At 45.5% G+C, this 20,235-nt stretch overlaps 1 protein-coding gene and 1 non-coding gene across 5 annotated transcripts in view; both read right to left on the bottom strand.

Moving 5' to 3' along the window:
* The window catches only part of CAMKK2 (calcium/calmodulin dependent protein kinase kinase 2), a 50,981-nt gene that overhangs the window by 15,993 nt on the left and 14,753 nt on the right, over positions 1-20,235 (bottom strand). For all 4 annotated transcript variants that reach the window (XM_052655094.1, XM_052655096.1, XM_052655095.1 and 1 more), the window contains exons 2-7: positions 17,336-17,850; positions 13,316-13,363; positions 12,591-12,644; positions 11,832-11,883; positions 9,506-9,639; positions 7,649-7,685 (exon numbers count right to left, since the gene is read on the bottom strand). In XM_052655094.1, coding sequence (XP_052511054.1) covers positions 7,649-7,685; positions 9,506-9,639; positions 11,832-11,883; positions 12,591-12,644; positions 13,316-13,363; positions 17,336-17,785 — 775 coding nt within the window. In that variant the 5' untranslated portion in view covers positions 17,786-17,850. The remainder of the gene's footprint in view (positions 1-7,648; positions 7,686-9,505; positions 9,640-11,831; positions 11,884-12,590; positions 12,645-13,315; positions 13,364-17,335; positions 17,851-20,235) is intronic.
* On the bottom strand, positions 19,782-19,854 carry TRNAG-CCC (transfer RNA glycine (anticodon CCC)). The gene has a single exon. It is a non-coding gene; the product is annotated as a tRNA-Gly (tRNA).

Below are 20,235 nucleotides of genomic sequence, written 5' to 3'. Positions count from 1 at the left end.
TGTGCCCACTAGTAGTCACTCCCCACACCCCGTCCCACAGCCCTTGGCAACCACTAATCTGCTTTCTGTTTCTATAGATTTGCCTATTCTGGACATGTCATATACATTGACTCATACAATATGTGACCCCTGGTAACATGCTTTTTCACTTGACATGTTTTCAGAATTCATCCACATTGTAGCATGTATCAGTACTTTCCTCCTTTTAGTGGCTGTATAATATTCCATAGTATGGCTATGCTACATTTTGTTTACCTATTCATGAGCTGATGAACATTTGGGTTATTTCCACATTTTGGCTATTATGAATAATGCTGCTATGAACATTCATGCACAAGCATTCCTGCACAAGTGTTTATGTGTGGCTCTTTTCAATTCTTTGGGGGTACCTAGGAGCAGAATTGCCAGGTCATGTGGCGTAGTTATTTTAATTTTGTTCTGCTTGAACAGATATAACTGGGACTATGAAGCTGTACTTTAGGAAATGAAAAAAACACCACAGTGCATTTTAAAGTCCCATGGAGGATGGTTTTCGAGTTTTCTGTTCTCTAGAAGCACACACTGGAGCTTCTTATGGACGAAAGGTGTTTCAAAGCTGTCCAAGGGCTGAGATGGCCAAGGGGAAAGAACCAGCTCCTCAGAAAAAGAAGGCTTAAAGGTTCAGATCAGAAAAGGAACTTAACTCCCCCAGGGCCCCACCCTGTTTTCAGGTTCATCAACCGGCAATGGCCAAACCCGAGTTAGGGCAAATCTGCTGTGGCTTCAGGCAAAGGCAATGGCTCTGAAGGTAAGTCTCTCACCAAGAGGAGCTCTGGGCCCCTCAGCTCCTGCTTTCCCACCTTGCAAACTTAACTTTCAAGAGCTGCTTCATGAATTTCAATGCTTCCTCCCAAGCACCAAAAGTCAGTTGGCATGAGGGAAGCTGGCCTGTTGAAACAGGTGTTATTCTCAAGTCGCTCACAGTTTAACCCCTCCTGGGCCTGAGTGGCAGGTGAGAAGTTTTTAACCCCGAGAAATACTGATCATGTTCTCTACCCTTTCAGAGTCAGGCCTGCAGGTGCAGAACCCTTGCCGACATCTGCTAACTGGCTTCACACACTGCCCACTCTGTCCTAGCCACACACAGCTATGGCTGGAAATGAAAAAATAAAGTACTGGGATTGTTTCAAAATCACTGGAATCAACACACCAAAACCACACAGTTCCTTCCCACTTTGCCACCTCAAGAAGTGAAAAACTCTGTCCATGAAGCTACCTGGTCCAAATGGCTTACGCAACTCCTCTTTGAAGCTTGAGTCATGTTCTTTACATACTCATTCAACTCCTCAGCTCAGTACCCTCCAAGGGGGACATGCTTGGCAGTCCAGTGGTTAAGAATCAGCCATGCAATGCCCGGGATGCGGGCTCAATCCCCGGTCAGGGAACTAAGATTCCACGTGCTGTGAAGCAACTAAACCCAGGTACCACAACTAGAGAAGCCTGCACGCCACAACTAAGACCCATCACAGCCAAATAAATAAATATTAAAAAGAAAAAAAAATCCTCCAAGGGCCCCCTTCTCTCTCAAAGTAAAAGGCAAAGTCTTACAATGATGTGAAATGCCCTCTGCCATCTGGTTCCCAGGGTCCTGCACAGGTCTCACCTCCGTGAGGCATCCCAGGAGCCACTGTTTCCCAAGCCTCCAACCTGAAACTCCTGATTCCCCTGACCCTGCTCAGGTTAGTTTTGTTCATGGTGCTGTCACCTTCAAGCTTCCCTGGTGGCTCAGCTCAGTAAAGAATCTGCCTGCAATGTGGAAGACCTGGGTTCAATCCCTGGGTTGGGAAGATGCCCTGGAGAAGGGAATGCCTACCCACTCCAGTATTCTGGCCTGGAGAATCCCATGGACTGTAGAGTCCATGGGGTCACAAACAGTCAGACACGACTAAATAACTAAACACAGAGCACAGCTGTCACCTCTGAACCCTACGCCTAGTAATACTTAGGTGGAGTGTATCCATCTGCCCCCATCAGAGCACTAAAATGCCCTGAGGGTGTAGGGCCCGGGCTTGAGTTTCATTCCCGGAAGGGCTTAGATCAGTTCAGTTCAGTTCAGTCGCTCAGTCGTGTCGGACTCTTTGTGACCCCATGAGTCGCAGCATGCCAGGCCTCCCTGTCCATCACCAACTCCTGGAGTTCACTCAGACTCATGTCCATTGAGTCAGTGATGCCATCCAGCCATCTCACCCTCTGTCGTCCCCTTCTCTTCCTGCCCCCAATCCCTCCCAGCATCAGAACCTTGTCCAATGAATCAACTCTTCGCATGAGGTAGCCAAAGTACTGGAGTTTCAGCTTTAGCATCATTCCTTCCAAAGAAATCCCAGGGCTGATCTCCTTCAGAATGGACTGGTTGGATCTCCTTGCAGTCCAAGGGCCTCTCAAGAGTCTTCTCCAACACCACAGTTCAAAAGCATCAATTCTTCGGCGCTCAGCCTTCTTCACAGTCCAACTCTCACATCCATACATGACTACTGGAAAAACCATAGCCTTGACTAGATGGACCTTTGTTGGCAAAGTAATGTCTCTGCTTTTCAATATGCTATCTAGGTTGGTCATAATTTTTCTTCCAAGGAGTAAGCGTCTTTTAATTTCATGGCTGCAGTCATCATCTGCAGTGATTTTGGAGCCCCCCAAAATAAAGTCTGACACTGTTTCCACTGTTTCCCCATCTATTTGCCATGAAGTGATGGGACCAGATGCCATGATCTTCGTTTTCTGAATGTTGAGCTTTAAGCCAACTTTCTCACTCTCCATTTTCACTTTCATCAAGAGGCTTTTGAGTTTTCCTCTTCACTTTCTGCCATAATGGTAGTGTCATCTGCATATCTGAGGTTATTGATATTTCCCCTGGCAATCTTGATTCCAGCTTGTGGTTCTTCCAGCCCAGCGTTTCTCATGATGTACTCTGCATAGAAGTTAAATAAGCAGGGTGACAATATACAGCCTTGACGTACTCCTTTTCCTATTTGGAACCAGTCTGTAGTTCCATGTCCAGTTCTAACTGTTGCTTTCTGACCTGCATATAGGTTTCTCAAGAGGCAGGTCAGGTGGTCTGATATTCCCATCTCTTTCAGAATTTTCCACAGTTTGTTATGATCCACACAGTCAAAGGCTTTGGCATAGTCAATAAAGCAGAAATAGATATTTTTCTGGAACTCTCTTGCTTTTTCCATGATCCAGCGGATGTTGGCAATTTGATCTCTGGTTCCTCTGCCTTTTCTAAAACCAGCTTGAACATCTGGAAGTTCACGGTTCACATATTGCTGAAGCCTGGCTTGGAGAATTTTGAGCATTACTTTACTAGCGTGTGAGATGAGTGCAATTGTGCGGTAGTGTGAGCATTCTTTGGCACTGCCTTTCTTTGGGATTGGAATGAAAACTGACCTTTTCCAGTCCTGTGGCCATGGCTGAGTTTTCCAAATTTGCTGGCATATTGAGTGCAGCACTTTCACAGCATCATCTTTCAGGATCTGAAATAGCTCAACTGGAATTCCATCACCTCCACTAGCTTTGTTGATAGTGATGCTTTCTAAGGCCCACTTGACTTCACGTTCCAGGATGTCTGGGTCTAGGTGAGTGCTCACACCATCGTGATTATCTTGGTCACGAAGATCTTTTCTGTACAGTTTTTCTGTGTATTCCTGCCACCTCTTCTTAATAACTTTTGCTTCTGTTAGGTCCATACCATTTCTGTCCTTTATTGAGCCCATCTTTGCATGAAATGTTCCCTTGGTATCTCTGATTTTCTTGAATAGATCTCTAGTCTTTCCCATTCTATTGTTTTCCTGTATTTCTTTGCATTGATTGCTGAGGAAGGCTTTCTTATCCCTCCTTGCTATTCTTTGGAACTCTGCATTCAAATGGGTATATCTTTCCTCTTCTCCTTTGCGTTTCGCTTCTCTACTTTTCACAGCTATTTGTAAAGCCTCCTCAGACAGCCATTTTGCTTTTTTGCATTTCTTCTTCTTGGGGATGGTCTTGATCCCTGTCTCCTGTACAGTGTCACAAACCTCCACCCATAGTTCATCAGGCACTCTATCTATCAGATCTAGTCCCTTAAATCTATTTCTCACTTCCACTGTATAATCATAAGGGATTTGATTTAGGTCATACCTGAATGGTCTAGCAGTTTTCCCTACTTTCTTCGAGTCTGAATTTGGCAATAAGGAGGAGCTACCCCATGTCCGAGGTCAGGGGCAGAAGCCAGGAGGACCCCATGCCCGAGGGGTGGCAGCCAAGAGGAGCTACCTCACATCCGAGGTCAGGGGCAGCGGCCAAGAGTGCCAGGCTGCGACGGCGCAGGAACAGCCGAGAGGAGCTACCCCATGTGCGAGGTCAGGGGTGGCAGCCGAGAAGAGCTACCACCTCCCGAGGGGCTAGATCGGGACCTGACAAACTGTGACATTTGTTGAATGGACAACCCACCTCCTCAAAAACAGCTCAAAGCCATTCAGAGTCAGGTCCGGGGCCTCAGGTGAGCGAACAATGCTGGGGATGCCATTCTGGGCCCCAAATGACCTTTTATAGTTTGTGCTTTCTTCTGTGTTCCCCCAAACTTCACTCGTTTGCCTACCATGGTTATAATCTGGCTATATCTATATACTATGTAAACTATCATTTATTTCACACTTTTAAACTGATTTAGTATGAAAACTTTTAGTCTTATCTCAGGTAATAAAATCCATGAAATCCTGAGTTTAGTGTGCTGGTTACAGTTCTTCCTATACAAATGGTAAAATAAGTCTAAAAAATGTTTTAAATGGTTGTCCATATACCACCTAAAATGATCTCATATATTTATTTTTTTCAAATCATCTTTCTTTTTAAATTGTATTTATTTTTGTCTGTGTTGGGTCTTCATTGCTGCACGCGGGCTTTCTCTGGTTGCAGCAAGCGGGATCTAAAACTCCTTGTTGCAATGCATAGGCTTCTCATTGAGGTGGCTTCTTTTGTTACAAAGCACGGGCTCTAGAGCACATGCTCAGTAGTTGGGGCACATGGGCTTAGGTGTCCTGCAGCATGTGGACATTCCCAGAGCCAGGGATCAAACCCGCACCAACAGGCAGATTCATTACCAATGGACCGTCAGGGAAGTTCCTGTCTCATATACTTAAAGTGGTGCAGGTACCACATTGAGAAATTGTGACTCTGTGATATTCATATTTTTATATGAATGTTTCACAATTTTTTAAAGTTTTCATTTCTGACAGTATTTATTGTGTACTTCTAAAATGTTTCTAAAGGAAGGTTTTTAAAGTTCTAAAATTTGAGGACAACCTACCCACTAGATGCTCCTAAGGAACTGGCATTAACTTTTCAGGTGCAATAATGGTATTGTGGTATTGTGAGGGCTGCCCAGATGGCGTGAGAGGTAAAGAACCACCTGCCAGTGCAGGAGACATAAGAGACGTGGGTTCAACCCCTGGGTTGGGAAGATCCTCTGGAGGAAGGCATGAAAATCCACTCAAGTATTCTTGCCTAGAGAATCCCATGGACAGAGGAGCCTGGCAGACTACAGTCCATGGTGGTGATGGTTTAGTCACCAAGTCATGTCCAACTCTTGCAACACACCATGGACGTAGCCCTTAAGGCTCCTCTGTCCCTAGGATTTTCCAGGCAAGAATACTAGAGTGGGTTGCCATTTCCTTCTCCAGGGGATCTTCCCAACCCAGGGATCGAACCCAGGTCTCCTGCATTGCAGGCAGATTCTTTACTGACTGAACTACTAGGGAAGCCCCTACAGCCCATAGGGTGGCAAAGGGTCAGACACGACTGAAGTGACTAGGAGACGCAGGCTAAAGTTTTTAGGAGCTAATGTGTCAGGATGTCTGCTACTTTACTTTTGGATGGTTCAGAAAATAAAAGAGAAATGGATGGGTGGGTGGCTAAACTGATAAAGCAAATATGACAAAAAGTTACTAACTATTGAATCTGGGTGATAGGTAAACAGGCATTCCCTGTACTCTTCTTCCAACTTTGACATTTTTCATAATAAAACCTGGGTGAGGGAACTTCCCTCATAGTCCAGTGGCTAAGATTCTGAGCTCCCAATGCAGGGGGCCCAGATTCAACCCTATGGTCAGGGGAACTAGATTCCACGTGCCACAACTAAGACCCAGCACAGCCAAATTTAAAAAACAAACCAACAAAAAATACCTGGGTGGGGGCAAGAGAAATAAAATGTCCTAAGCAACAACAGCATCCTTGGAATGAAACCATAGCAACTACTTTAGGGGAAACTGAGCTCTGAGCTCCAGTTCCAACCCAGACCCATTACTTTATGATCCATCACTCCCTGTGCAGCAAAGGATCATGCTGTGCTCATCCAGCAGACATCTGGATTCCGGGCTGGGCTTGGCCCTGCCCACACCACTACCCCTCCTGGCTGTCATCTGTACCCACTCGAAATACACAAGTTTGTCTGAATGCCTCCCCCAGCCACACATCACCGGGACATGTGGCCTGTTGATCATGCCTTCCTGGGCCTGATAGTCTGCTTTGCATTAGTCCTGTTCTTCCCTCCCTCATCAGTGCTTATACTGAGAACTGAGCGCTGTCCTGTGTCCCTATCATTTTTTAAAATGAGGTCTCTGAGGACATACCTGAGTCCTTCCAGGTCTGTGTGCAGGACCCTTCAACAGCCCCTCAAGGCTCCAAATGCCCCACCATGGCTGCCCACCCCCACCCTAGGCCCTCCATCCTCACCTTCCCTCCCTACCTGGTTTTCTCTCCTGCAGCCACATTTTTTAAACTCTAAGCTCTCACCAGCCCTGGGGCCTTTGACCTGCTATTTCCTCTACCTGGAATGCCCTTCCCCAGATTTAACAGGGCTGAGTCCTCGACATTCAGGTGCTAAATGCTCACCTCCTATCTGCAGTGGCCCCTCCATCTCTCTCTCACATCACCCTGTTTAATCTTCTTCAGAGCATCAGTCTGAAGTTGATCATCTGCTTTATTTACAGTTATCCCTCGGTATTTACAGGGAATTGGTTCCAGGAACCCTGTAGATACCAAAATCCACAGCTGCTCAAGTCCCTTATGTAAAATGGTGTAGTAGTTGCATATAACCTACACACATCCTCCCCTATACTTTAAATGATCTCTGGATTACTTTATAATACCTAATACAATGTAAATACTATGTAAATAGTTGCCAGTGCATGCCAAATTCAAGTTTTACTTTTGGGAACATTCTGGAATTTTTTCTTTGTAATATTTTTGCTCCACAGGTGGTTGAATCTGCAGATGCAGAACCTGCAGACACAGAAGGCCAACTATAGTTGTTGACTGGCTGTTTCCCCTGATCAGAACACCAGCTTCATCTTTCTTACTCATCATTGCATCCTTAGTGCCTAGAACGGTACCCAGCACACAGCAGGCACTCAACAGATATCAGAAGATGGATGAACAGGACACCCAGATAAAGTCCCAGCAAGAACTCCTTTCCACCTCCTGCTTTAAACCTTGGGTGCAGCCTTCTGTGTGGGGCCCCGCTGGAGCAGGAAAGGGTGGGAGATGCCAGGTGCAGAGGCTGGATGGAGAGTACCCCTGGGCTTTGGGCAGGCGTAGCTGCCCGAGCAAGGGTGGCAGAAGGCAAGGGCTCTCTTACCCATGTACAGATGGTCCTCATTGGGGTCATCCAAGACCTGTTGGCACAGCCACATGGAACAGGCCGGAGATGAGGAGCAGGGGAGAGGAAGAGAGAGAAAAGACATGAGCAGGGAGGAAGCAGCATCCACATGACTGCACTTGCCAACGGGAGGGCTGTGCTTTCCACTGTTTTTCCCAGTTAAGATGAAGGGCACAGGAATGTGTGATCCAAATGGCCATCTGGAAAATAAGCACTTTCTAGCCCAATCTACAAGGGTCCAAAGCACCCAGAAAGGAGGTTACATAAGGGAGGGGGCAGGTTCCTCCCCTGGAAAATGTCTCAGCTTGAATAAGAATCCCACTTGTCTCCTAGGAGACAATGGATCGGCTGTCAGAATTGTCAAATTCAAATTCTGTCCCCAACCCCCTGCCCCAGCAGGAAATGATATCCTCTTGCCTGGAACTGCTGCAGTGCCTTCTTTCTCTCTTTCACAGCCTTCCTGTTTTCACTTTATCATAATTTCTATCTTCCTCTCTTCAAAGGGCAGGCACCAGGTTGCATCCACCTCGGCTGCCTCCATGGTGCCCTGTACACGACTAGGGACCTAGTAGATCCTTAGGGAATGTCTGACAAGTGAATGAACAAGCAAGCTGGCAAAGGGCCTTGTTGGGAGCCCACGCACCACAAGGCATGAAGGAGAAGGGAGATCCCGCCAGGACCTGACACACACACCAACCAAGCGCCCTTGGGTTTTCTCTAGGATGGCAACTCAAGCATCCATGGGTTGAAATTGTGAGAGTTGTTGTGACAGATGGAGATGGCCTGCAACTGCCATCTCTCCTTTTGGGAAGAACCAAAGGCAGGCTCCTGGGCTAGACTGATCCTCCCGCCTCTTGACACATCATACTCAACTTCCCCAGTCACCCAAGAGTCACAGGACAAGAACCCTCAGAAAGGGATGCACCCGAGGCAGAGGCCCAGGACAGCCAACCTGGAACCCCTAAGCCCTGCCCTTCCAGGAAAAGTCAGACCCAGGCACTTGCCTATCTAGAGTTCTGTTATTTTTCTTTTTAAAAAAATCACATTAATGTATAGGATTATTGTTGATTTTAAATGAATTAAAAAATAATTTTTAGCTTCTCAATTTTAAATCCTAATTGATAAATACTAATAAATATAACCCCCATAAGCAAAAGGTTTTGCAATCTTCAATTATTTTTAAGAGCATGGGGTGGGAGGGAGGTTCAAGAGGGTGGGGACTTTATCTATATTCATGGTTGATTCACACTATTGTATGGCACAAGCCAATACAACATTGTAAAGCAATTCAGTTCAGTCGCTCAGTCATGTTCGACTCTGTGACCTCATGGACTAAAGCAACCATCTTCCAATTAAAAATAAATTTTTAAAAAAATGCTTCAAAAAAAGAGCATAAGAGGGTCTGGAGACCAAAAAGCATGAGAAATGCTGATATAGAGCAGTTTCATAAGTAAAGTTTTAACAAAACATAGCCAGGCGCATTTGTTTACAGGCAAATGGCTGCTTTTATGCTACAACTATACACATTTGTGTAGTAGAAAAAGAACTAGCTCCAAAAAGACAAACAGGTAAAGGGCAAGCCTCAGTACTCCTCTGAGCCTCAATTCCTTCATCTGTAAAGTGGGAGCAATAAATAGTCTAAAAAAGGGGCGAGAATTACATGCAATGACAGGGTGAAGGAGCCTGGAGAAGTAACCACCACTCAGCCCTGTAACAGGCTGCTGGAGGTGACGTGGCTCTCCCTGGGAACCAATGGTGTCGCACTTTGGTAATCACAGAGCCGAGGCTGGACCATCCCCATTCCTCCCTCCCTCCTCCGTGTCCCCCTCATCTCACCTCTACCAGCTTCACTACGTTGGGGTGGTCCAGCTTCTTGAGGATGGCAATTTCCTGGTACACCTGCTCAATTGGGCCCCTGGGCTGGATGCAGCCCCCAGGGGCTGGTCGGGTACCTCGAGGAGGGGGGCGACCTGGAGGAAACATGAACCATCCCAGAGTCAGGACAAAGAGACTCTCCTCTGCAGAGGGGACTGTAAGCAGGACAATTTATGGGGGGGGGGGGGGTGGTGTCTCAGAAAGACTGGAGTGGCTGATGCCACCAGGGGCTTTAATCAGCCTTCTTTTCATTTGTCTTCTCTGATGCTGGAAATTAATGAGGCTGGAGACCCAGTTCCCTTGCCCAGCCTTCTGTTAATTCTCTTCTTCCTGTCCCATGCTCTAGGTCACAGTGAGCATCAAAAGTTCACTGAGGTACAAGAAAAAGAAGTCTGGGGTCTAGTGGAGCAATCTCAACATTCCCTCTCTGGGGCTTGGTATTCCCACTCCATAAGAGGGACAAAAATATTATTCCTTGCCTCCACAACTCATGTGGAAATAGAGGAGATAAATAAGTCAGGGATAGGAAAAGAAGTAATAACTGATGAGAGGAAAAAAAAGAACTTGCTTGGCCCAGTAGTGACTGACATTCAGAAGGTCACAATGACGGAAAGGTCCACAGTGAACACACTTATACTGCATATTACATGTAGGTGAAAAGTGAAAGTGAAAGTTGCTCAGTTGTCCAACTCTTTGCAACCCCACGGACTACAGAGTCCAAGGAATTCTCCAGGCCAGAATACTAGAGTGGGTAACCCTTCTCTTCTTCAGGGGATCTTCCCAACCCAGGGCTTGAACCCAGGTCTCCCACATTGCAGGTGGATCCTTTACCAGCTGAGCTACCAGGGAAGCCCTATTCCATGTAAGCAAGGGTCTAAATGTGACTAACAGAACCGAATGTAGATGTGTCAGCCTTGGAAAGTAAAAGCCGAGGTGCAGGTATCAGAAGTGGGATGTGGAGCAAGGAAAGGCAAGTTCAAAGGAAAGAAACCTGCTGCACTAGCTGGAACAAGAAGGAAAGTGACAATGGCAGTGACAACAGGGAGCTGAACATCCTGGTATCACCTCATTGCCCAGCTGGGGAAAGGGAGGAGAAAGGACTGGTTTAAGCTGTCCTCAGAGGAAGTCAGAAGTAAATGTCAGAAATTACTAAATCAGGAAATAATAACATAAGGATATTATCTGGCTCAGAGTTCAGATAAGCAGGATCAGGGTCCTGGTAGTGATAGGGTGGGGTTGGGGGAAGTTACATTTATCTATTTTCTCTTTTTGGCTCAAGCGGACATTTTGCTCAGCTCCACTGGCAGGGAGCTTATGCTGGAGCTGCCTCTGATATGCTCACCTACACCCGATCACATGCAGTAATTACCAGCTCCTAAAAGAGCTAAGAGTGGTGGGTGGGGAGCCTATAGAGAGAGGGAGGAGTACAGCAAGAAATTTGTGACCTCCATTATACATCCTTCTGTTCTTTTGCATGTTGTAGATATAACTGAAATACCTTATGGTAATTAAATTTTGTAAATTGAGCGTTTTAAAATGAGTAATGCAATGCTTTTTAGTACGTTCACAACGTTCTGCAACCTGAACATTTTCAACGGTCCCACCTCAAAAAAAAAAAAAACAAACCATACCTATCATGAGTCATACCCAACTCCCTCTTAACCCCAGGTTCTAGAAATCACTAATCTGCTTTCTGTCTCTGGATTTACCTATTCTGGACATTTCATGTAAGTGGAATCATACAATATATGGCCTTTTGTGTCTGGCTTCTTTCATTTAGTATGTTTTCAAAGTTATCTGTGTTGAGGTATATATCAGAATTTCATCCCTTTTTACGGCTGAGTAATACTCCATTGGCTAGACAGACCACCTTTTGTTTTCTCATTCATCTGCTGACAGACATTTGGGATTGCTTGTACATTTTGGCTATTTTGAGTCACACTGCTATAAGCCTTCATGTATGAGCTTGTGTGATTGTGTGTTTTCAGTTCTCTTGGGTATATACGCCCAAGAGTAGAATTGTTGGGTCATATGGTAATAGTACGTTTAACTTCCTGAGGAACCACCAGGCTATTTTCCTCTAACGGATTTTTTTTTTCACTTGATACCTATATTCCTTTCATAAATATTTTTACAAGAAAATGAACTTTTAAAAACCTCAGCCGGAGGTCCAGTACTAGCTTTGGGGAATCCACCCAGGGCACACTCTACAGGGGACACCATTCATTGAGTCTTCCCTATCTTGCCCCAGCCTCTGCACCTAAAAACAAAGGCCCGACAAACTCACGTGGAAAGCCCGCCTGTCGGATCAGTTTCTTTTTGGACAGCACCTTCATTGCCTGTGGGAGAAAAGACCCCGCATCCTGATTAAAATGGAGAGGAAGATGGAGGGAGAGTTCCTTCCACTCCTGAGCCTGCCCAAGCTCTCAGCGCACCAGCAGCCTTGGGACCATGTAGTGAGCACCTTGCCACTGGAATGGGTCAACTCCATGGGTTATGTGGAGGCTGGACTCTCGGGATCCCTCCAGCCTAGAGGGTACTTCTAAAGTTCCAGATCGGCTCTCCCAGCTGGGAGACCACAAGCCCTGGATTGGCTACCACTGAATCAAGACATGAGTGAGCTGGCGTGATGGGCAAGGGATATTTCACATGTGGAGAAACTGATGCTCAGCATTTAGGTCATTTGCCCAAGGACACACAACTGGCACATGGGAGAGTCAGGATATGAACTACTGGACCAATTCCAAAGCCTCAGAAACGAGGGCAATTTATCTCACGACCACTTAGTTCTTGGTGCTATGGAGGATGTAGAAAGGGCAGCCCAGAGAAAGGATATGAGATATTTGCTGAATTTATTCACTCAATCTTTCTGAGCCAATCGCTTCACCTCCCCACTTCCCCACTTCCTTCCTAATGCACAAAATAAACATGACCTAAGAATAAAATGAGACAACAGCTGAGAAAACCTTCCAGGAAACCAAGTTCTGGATAGGAGGCCTTTTCTCTGGACAAGGAAGAGGGCAGGGAGGAGGATGTGGGTACTCACGTAGTAGGTATTGTCATTTTCATTGTAGGCCAACTTGACCACGCCATACGAGCCCTGGAGAAACGGAGATGCCCGTGACACAGTATCTAGAAATTATGATCCACAAAATCAGGACCCTAATACAGAGGTGACAAAGTGGTAGCCTATTGGCAAAATCTGCCCTGTATTGTGTTGGATCTCCGGTTTTTAGAATGTTTGAATTAATGGCCAACATTTAAAATAGTTCAGCTATAAAAATCCAGATTCTGATGTGGATATGGAGTCATAATCATTTCCTTGTGTTAACAGTTTGCCATAGTCCTCACCACTCCCTATTGTCTTATACCTAGCATGTTTTTTTCACATATTACTCACTTGCTCTCTATTGGCATTTGAGTTTTTGAATTTTGATACTGTCCATTGATACTATCCACTTGATACTTTTGATACTGATGCAAAAGCAAAAACAGATATGAGAATACCTTAAGAAAAAAAAAACCAACACCAATGTTGGTGATACAGAATTACTCTGGAAGATTTGTGAGCTTTTGTAGAAACACACAGTCTGATGTAAAAACAAAATAAAATAGAGCAAAACAGACAGGCCATTAATAACAAAACACTCCCCCTCCCAGTCTGTTCTCCAAGGATTCCTTGCTCACTCCCAGCTCTAGTCAGGTAGAGCCACAGTATTCAAGACATCCTTGGTAGGTACGGAAAACCAGCCTGTCTCCTGGGATAGTTACCTTTCCAATCTCATCCTTCAGTGTGTACTGATTCAGCTGTACACAATCCTGGAAAGTAAGTAGAAATGCACAGAATATGAATTGTAAATTTGTAGCAAGATACATTTTTCACAAACAAACGCCTTAACCAGAATCCAAGTCAAGAAAGGGAACATTCCTAGCTCCCCAGAAGCATCTCCCATATGCTGGCCCCTGTCCAGGGTAACCATTATCCTGACTTCTAGTACCACAGTTGTTTTTGTTTTGGCCATTCCACGAAGCACGTGGGAGTTTAGTTCCCCAACAAGGGATTGAACTTGTGCCCAATGGAAGTATGGAGTCTTAACCACTGGACCTCCAGAGAAGTCTCTACCAGCACAGTTTTTTTACATTATGAGAGTGTAATCATATAGTACGTACTCTTTTAATACCCATTTTAAAGGTTCTTCCCACTTTTCAAAAGTTCATTTTATTTACTTATTTATTTAAAGGTAAAATTAAACAATAATCCATGACTGCGCTATTCTGTAAAAAAAAAAAATGCAAAATTATACAAGAGGAGAAAATCTGAATGGCCTTAGGGCAGAGAAAGGTTTCTTAACAGTTTCTGAAAGGGTCTCTTTTGTACAAAAAGTGCAAAATAGAAAAGGAAACAAATGATAAATTGGATTTCAATCAAAATTAAGACTTTCGCTCTTTGAAACACTACTAAGAAAACAAAAGGCAAGCCACAGACTGAGCGAAATGAATTGCAATACATATTCAAAGGACTGGTAACAGAATATATAAAGAACTCCTATCACTCATTGGTTAAAAAATTGGCTAAAGATTTGATATTACTCTAACAAAGATATACAAATGATCAAAAAGCACGTGAAAAGATGCTCAGCATCATTACTCATCGGGAAAATGCAAATTAAAACCACATTCACCAAATTGGCTAAAGTGAAACAGACTAACCAAACCAAGTATTGTTAGAATGTAGGGCAAATGAAACTTTCAGAGGCTGCTGGTGGGAATTTAAAAGGTACAGCCTGTTTGGAAAACAGTTTGGCAAAACTTCTCAACAGGCATTTCCCATATGACCCAGTCACTCTACATCCAGGTGCTTACTCAAAAGAAAGAAAAACCCGTGTCTATGTAGAGACGAGTATACAAATGTTTACAATAGCTTTATTTGTAGCAGTCAAAAGCTGGAAACCATCCAAATGCCCATCAACAGGTAAATGGATAAGCCACGGTATATCCGTACAGTCCAATACTATTTAGCAATAAAAAGGAATGAACTACTGGTATGTGCAAAAACATGGATAAATCACAAAAATCACTATACCATGAAAGAAGCTAAGCAAAAAAAAAAAAAAAAGAGAGTACATACTAAATGATTCCACATATATAAAATTCCAGATCTTGAAAGCTAATCAAAAGCAAGTCAGTGGGTACCTGGGAAAGGGGAAGTGGGGGAGGGATGCATTGCTGGGTGTGCTGGAAAGGTCTGGGATCTTAATAGGGGTGATGGTTTTACAGATGTATACATACATCAGAACTGACCATACTGCACATCTGAAATATGTGCAGTTTATCTCACTTCAATTATACCTCAATAGAGTTAGGCGGAAAATGTTACGTGATATAGGAAACTGGGAAGACAAACATGATAGAAAGCAAACCATCAAGTGTTACAGAGGCCCAACTTGCCCTTGAACCCCCTCCCAAGCCCCAATTCTATCCCTCTCCCCGAACCTTGGTATCAGTTAGATGTATAAACTTCCAGGTCTTTTTCTGTGTACATGCACACATACATGCACCTGCAGAAAATACAGAGTACTGTTTTGGGATGGGGTTAGGGGAGGCCTAAACAGTGTCACACTAAATCAGTTCTCAACTTCCTTTGACTGGAGGTAGTTCCATGTCAGATCTGTATCTTTGACCTGGCCAGGCCAGGCCCACAGAGCTCTCCCCTCACTGGTGGGCTTTTTAGTTTGTTTCATGTTTCTCTCCAGTACTGTTTCATTCCCCCGAGTCCTGAAGGGATGTGACGGGCAGAAGGGAGGTGGGGCCCTGCAGAACTGTCTTAGGGGGTCTCACTGCCTTCGAATCCAACCCCCACATACTGCTGAATTCATCTTTCAGAATCCACTCTGACCACATCAGCCCAGCTGTCTGCTGTTTCCAGGGTCAAGTCCTGACTTCATGGTCTGGCCTTCAGACCCTTGAAAGCTCTGACCTTGGCAGAGATGACTAGTTGCCTACCAAATACCAGTCTCTCCTTTCTTCTTTATAACTGGAACACAGTGGCAACATTCCAGGCTGGAAAACTGCATTTTCCAGCTTCTCTTATACCTAAGGTGGCCATGTCACTATGTTCTGGCTAATGTGAGACGGGCAAAATTGCTGGGTAGAGTTTCCAGGAAATAGGACTGACTCAGGAGGCAGACAGCTTTTGCCTCCCTTCCCTGTTCATTCTTCTTGCCTGGAATGGAGCTGTGAAGGCTTGAGCCACAGCAGCCATCTCGACATTGTGAGGTTTTAAGGACCAAAGCAACAACAGAACCATCTCACCAATACCCAATGCCTAACCCTATGCATTTATTTTACATGATAAATAAGGCTTATTGTGTTAAAGCCACTGTTGTTGGGAGATTTGTTTCTCTAAGTTGATATAAACTGAAATTCTCCCTCCAGCCTTGTTGCCACAGTGTTCTCCTTTGGGGCCCACACTCTCACTAACTGAATCCCCAACCTATCCTGAATTCTATGGAAAAGAAATATGTTGGTGTACATAGCTGGTACTTAGCTAGATTATGGTAATCATACTTCTAAAACTAAAATATTAGAGGAATGAGACTACCTCTGCCACCTAGGTGGCCTGTGGCTAGTTAATAAACTAGGAAATGAAACAATAACAATTTAAAAATGGCCTTCTCCCTTGGGGTCTTTGCTCATGCTGTGCTCACTCCCCGGCAGTGAACTCTCAGTGTGTACCCATCTCCAACTGAGAAAATTCTACCTAGCCCTCAGAAGGTAGTTAAATATCAGCTCCTTTAGAATGTCATTCTGGATTTCCAGCCTTCTCCCAGTTAAATTTATTCCTTCCTTCAACAAATATTTTTGAGCCACCAGGCACCAGGCACTATGCCAGGTGCTAGGGACCCTGTGGTGAACAGGACTGTTCCTAACATCCTAGCTGGGGGTGGCAGGGGGACAGGCAATAAACAACTTAACAGACACACAGATAATCAGATGGTGACAAGTGCTATGAAAGACAGTCAACAGGACAGAGAGGGGCTGAAGGCTGCTTAGAAGGGGTATCTGAGAGGTCTTTCCAAGGAGCTGACATCTGAGTTGAGATTTGGAAGCCAGATGGAGATGACCTTGAAGAGATTTGCAGGAGGGAGGGGTTTCAAACAGAGGGTACAAGAAGGTAAAGGCCTAAGGGAGCGAATGAGCTTGGACATCTGAGGAAGACAAAGAAGTGGGTAAGGCTGGAACCCTGAGTTGGCAGTACAAAGGCAGGAGTTGGGGCAGGAGGTGGGGTAGGGGTGGATCAGGCCCTGTGAACCAGCTGGGGATCTGAGTTTCAACCTACCTCCCAGAAGTTTATGGTAAAAATCATGGGAGAAGTGCACTCACAGTGCCAAGGACTCTCACTGACCCGTAAGCCCCATTTCAGAGTCCCTGGCACAACTTCTAACTGCCATCGTGAGGGTCTCTTTGCTAGAGGCTCTCTCTGACCGAGAGATGCTCTGGGTCCAGGGACTGCCAGCAGCTGGTGTAAAAGGCCCAGCTCCTTTGCCCTCAGGTGGAATAAGTCTGGGGCTCATGTACTACACTGTCCCACATGGCTGCCCAGAGGCGGGGCCCCAGTTGTCCACAGTGGTAACTGGCTCCATCATATATGTTTTATTGACATCTCTCCGGGTTTCCTAGGGTAGCCTTTCCAATCAACTGGTTGCACCAGGATCCTTCTGGGGGACCCCAGCTCCAAGGTAGAGACATTCTGGGTGCAGGGTAGGGCACCAGGGGTCGCCGCTCACGCACCTGCATCCCAGTGATGGAGACGTGGTGCGACTCCACCGTGGGCCGCCGGGGCAGCCGCGGCGAGGACTGCGGGGAGCCCACTGGTGAGTGGGGCAGCGCCGGGTAGACGCAGCGCCCATTGGCATCCAGCAGGGACCGCTCCTGCAGAGAGAGCTTGCGACTGGAGAGGTGGGGCCGGGCCTGAGACCCCGAGGCGTCAAGGGTGATCTCTCCGCCATGGGCCTCCAGGGGCCGGTCCCCGGTCAGGCCGTGGTCCACAGCACAGGCCGGCTCGCACTCCGTGACCACGATGAAGGACTCCATGCCCAGGCGAATGCTCAGGGAGGAGAGGCCCCGCAGGGCCTCACAGGGCTTCTGTCCTTCGCTGCTGCTGCTGCCGCCCCCGCCCCCCAGCTCATCCTGGGGAGCAGCCCTGTCGCTGCTGGGCTGACTAGAGACGCATGATGACATGGTGCATGTGGGGACCTCATGCAACGCAGACGCGCCAGGGCACTCCCATCCAGCAACAGCGCCACCTGCAGGAAGAAGAAGGGTCAGCTGCCCCCACCCTGGGTGGCACGGCTAGCCAAGAGGGGTCTCTCCTGCTGGCCCAGGCCCATACTTCATTCCTGCTTTGAGTTGACGTCCTTGAAAAAAAAAAAAGCTTAAAAAACTGTGTGATCATATATCTTCTGAGTCTATATACAAGAGCTTAGGCTACTTTTCCTCACTGTATCCTTTTTTTTTTAATATATAGTTGATTTACACAGCAATTACATTAGTTACTGCTGTACAGCAAAAGTGATTCAGTTATATATTGTATACATTCTTTTTTATATTCTTTTCCATTATGATCTATCATGCATGTTAAGTCACTTTGGTTGTGTCTGACTCTTTGATACCCCCATGGACTACAGCCCGCCAGGTCCAGAGAATTTTCCAAGCAAGAATACTTAAGTGGGTTGCCATAATCTCCTCCAGGGTATCTTCTTGACCCAGGGATCAAACCTGTGTCTCCTGCATTGACATGCGGGTTCTTTACCACCTGGGAAGCCCTATGACTTATCAAAGAATACTGAATCTACTTCCCTGTACTATACCATAGGCCCTTGTAGTTTCACATTTCCTTATTTTAAAAGCTCCTCCTCACACAAAACAAGAATCCCAAATTCAATTCCTGTAGAAACTAAGTATGAGAAAACCCCCAAACTGAGCACCCACACCCCTACAGAGGTGGCAGCTACTTCTACTTCAAGCCAATTGTTGTTAAGCAAGGACTGGAGCCTAGAATTGTCTGGTTACCTCCTCACCTCTTTTTTTTTTTTCAAAAGAAGATCTAAAGCCAGGATGTTAAATGAGATCTCTTTTTTTGTTTGTTTGTTTAAATCAGCAGTTATTTTAAATATTTTAAAATGTTGGGCAGGTGAAATGAAACAGTTTTGCATGGTGACCTCTAGGCCGCATCATTTCATAACAGCAAAGATTCAGATAGCACTTTACAGTTTATAAAATATCTTCCACATATCAGGATAATTTCACAGGCACTCTACGTTGTTGGTTTGCCATTATAACCTCATTTTGTAAATGGGGAGACTGTGGTTCAAGAGAGGGAGACGGATTTGTCCAGGTCTCCTAATGTGAAGACCATGCACACGGGAGTCCAGTCACCTGGCCTGATTTCAGGCCAGCGATTCTCAACTGAGGAATAAGGGGTCACGGGTCATACCAGAGGAAGAACAGGCACTCAGAGAGTATGTGAGCCTGGGTGATTTGTGTTGTGTGAAGAGTCAGGCTCCACATACCTATGATCTAATGTTCCCCTAGTTCAGCCCCCAACTAGTACCTGCAAGATGAAAGGCAAACATGAGATTAAAAAAAAAAAAGTTAATATCAAATAACTTGGTGGTTCCTCAAAAGATTAAACAGAGAATTACCATATGACCAAACAATTCTGCTCCTAGGTATATACCCAAATAGCTTTACTCACAACAGCCAAAAGGGAAAAAACCAACCCACACATCCACTGACAGATGAATGGATAAGCAAAATGTGGTCTGTCTACACAATGGAATATGACTAAAAAGGAACCGACACAGGCTACAACCTCCGTGAACCTCAAAAACATGATGCTAAGGGAAAAGTGCCTGACACAAAAGATCACATGTGCATGATCCTATTTATATGAAGTTTTCAGAACAGGCAAATCCATACAGACAGGGAGCAGATTAGTGGCTGCCTGGGAGTGGGGAGGTGTTGGGGGAAATAGGGAGTGACTGCCAGTGGGTATGGGGTCTCCTTTCGGGGTGATGAAAATATTTTGAACCTAGACAGAGGTGATGGTTGCCCAACACTGCGAATGGACTAAATGCCACTGAATTGTACATTTTTTAAAACTATTTTTATTTGAATATTTATTTAATTATTTATGTGGCTGCAGCAGGTCTTTGTTGCAGCATGCGGGATCTAGTTCCCTGACCAGGGATCGAACCCAGGCCCCCTGCATTGGGAGAGCAGAGTCTTAGCCACTAGACTACCAGGGAAGTCCCTGAATTATACGTTTTTTTAAAAGTTAATTTTATGTTACATGAATTTAGGAAAAGAAAAAAAAAGATTGACACTCCCTCAGACTGTCAATTCCTTCTGTCTCTGGGACAGAATATTAACCTTTGGTTCGTATGTTTGACAAATTCTGCTGGACAAATGTCACAGGTACCACTGGAATTCAGGAAGTACATCCACAGATGGTAGCTCCACACTGATCACCCGTATCACGAAGGTGCCAGGAAAACAGTGAGGACTGAGGAGAAATACTTTATGAATGAATATAATGATATCTCTTTAAGACACTGGGTGACAGTGGTGGGGGGTCGTGGAGAAGAAAGTACTGATGGGAGCAGAAAGCCAGTGCTTCCTGGAGGGCC

Source organism: Budorcas taxicolor, chromosome 17 (assembly GCF_023091745.1).
Source record: "Budorcas taxicolor isolate Tak-1 chromosome 17, Takin1.1, whole genome shotgun sequence".
Taxonomy (NCBI): Eukaryota; Metazoa; Chordata; class Mammalia; order Artiodactyla; family Bovidae; genus Budorcas; species Budorcas taxicolor.
The sequence above is the reverse complement of the archived record's forward strand: the minus strand, read 5'-3'. Positions and strand labels throughout refer to the sequence as shown.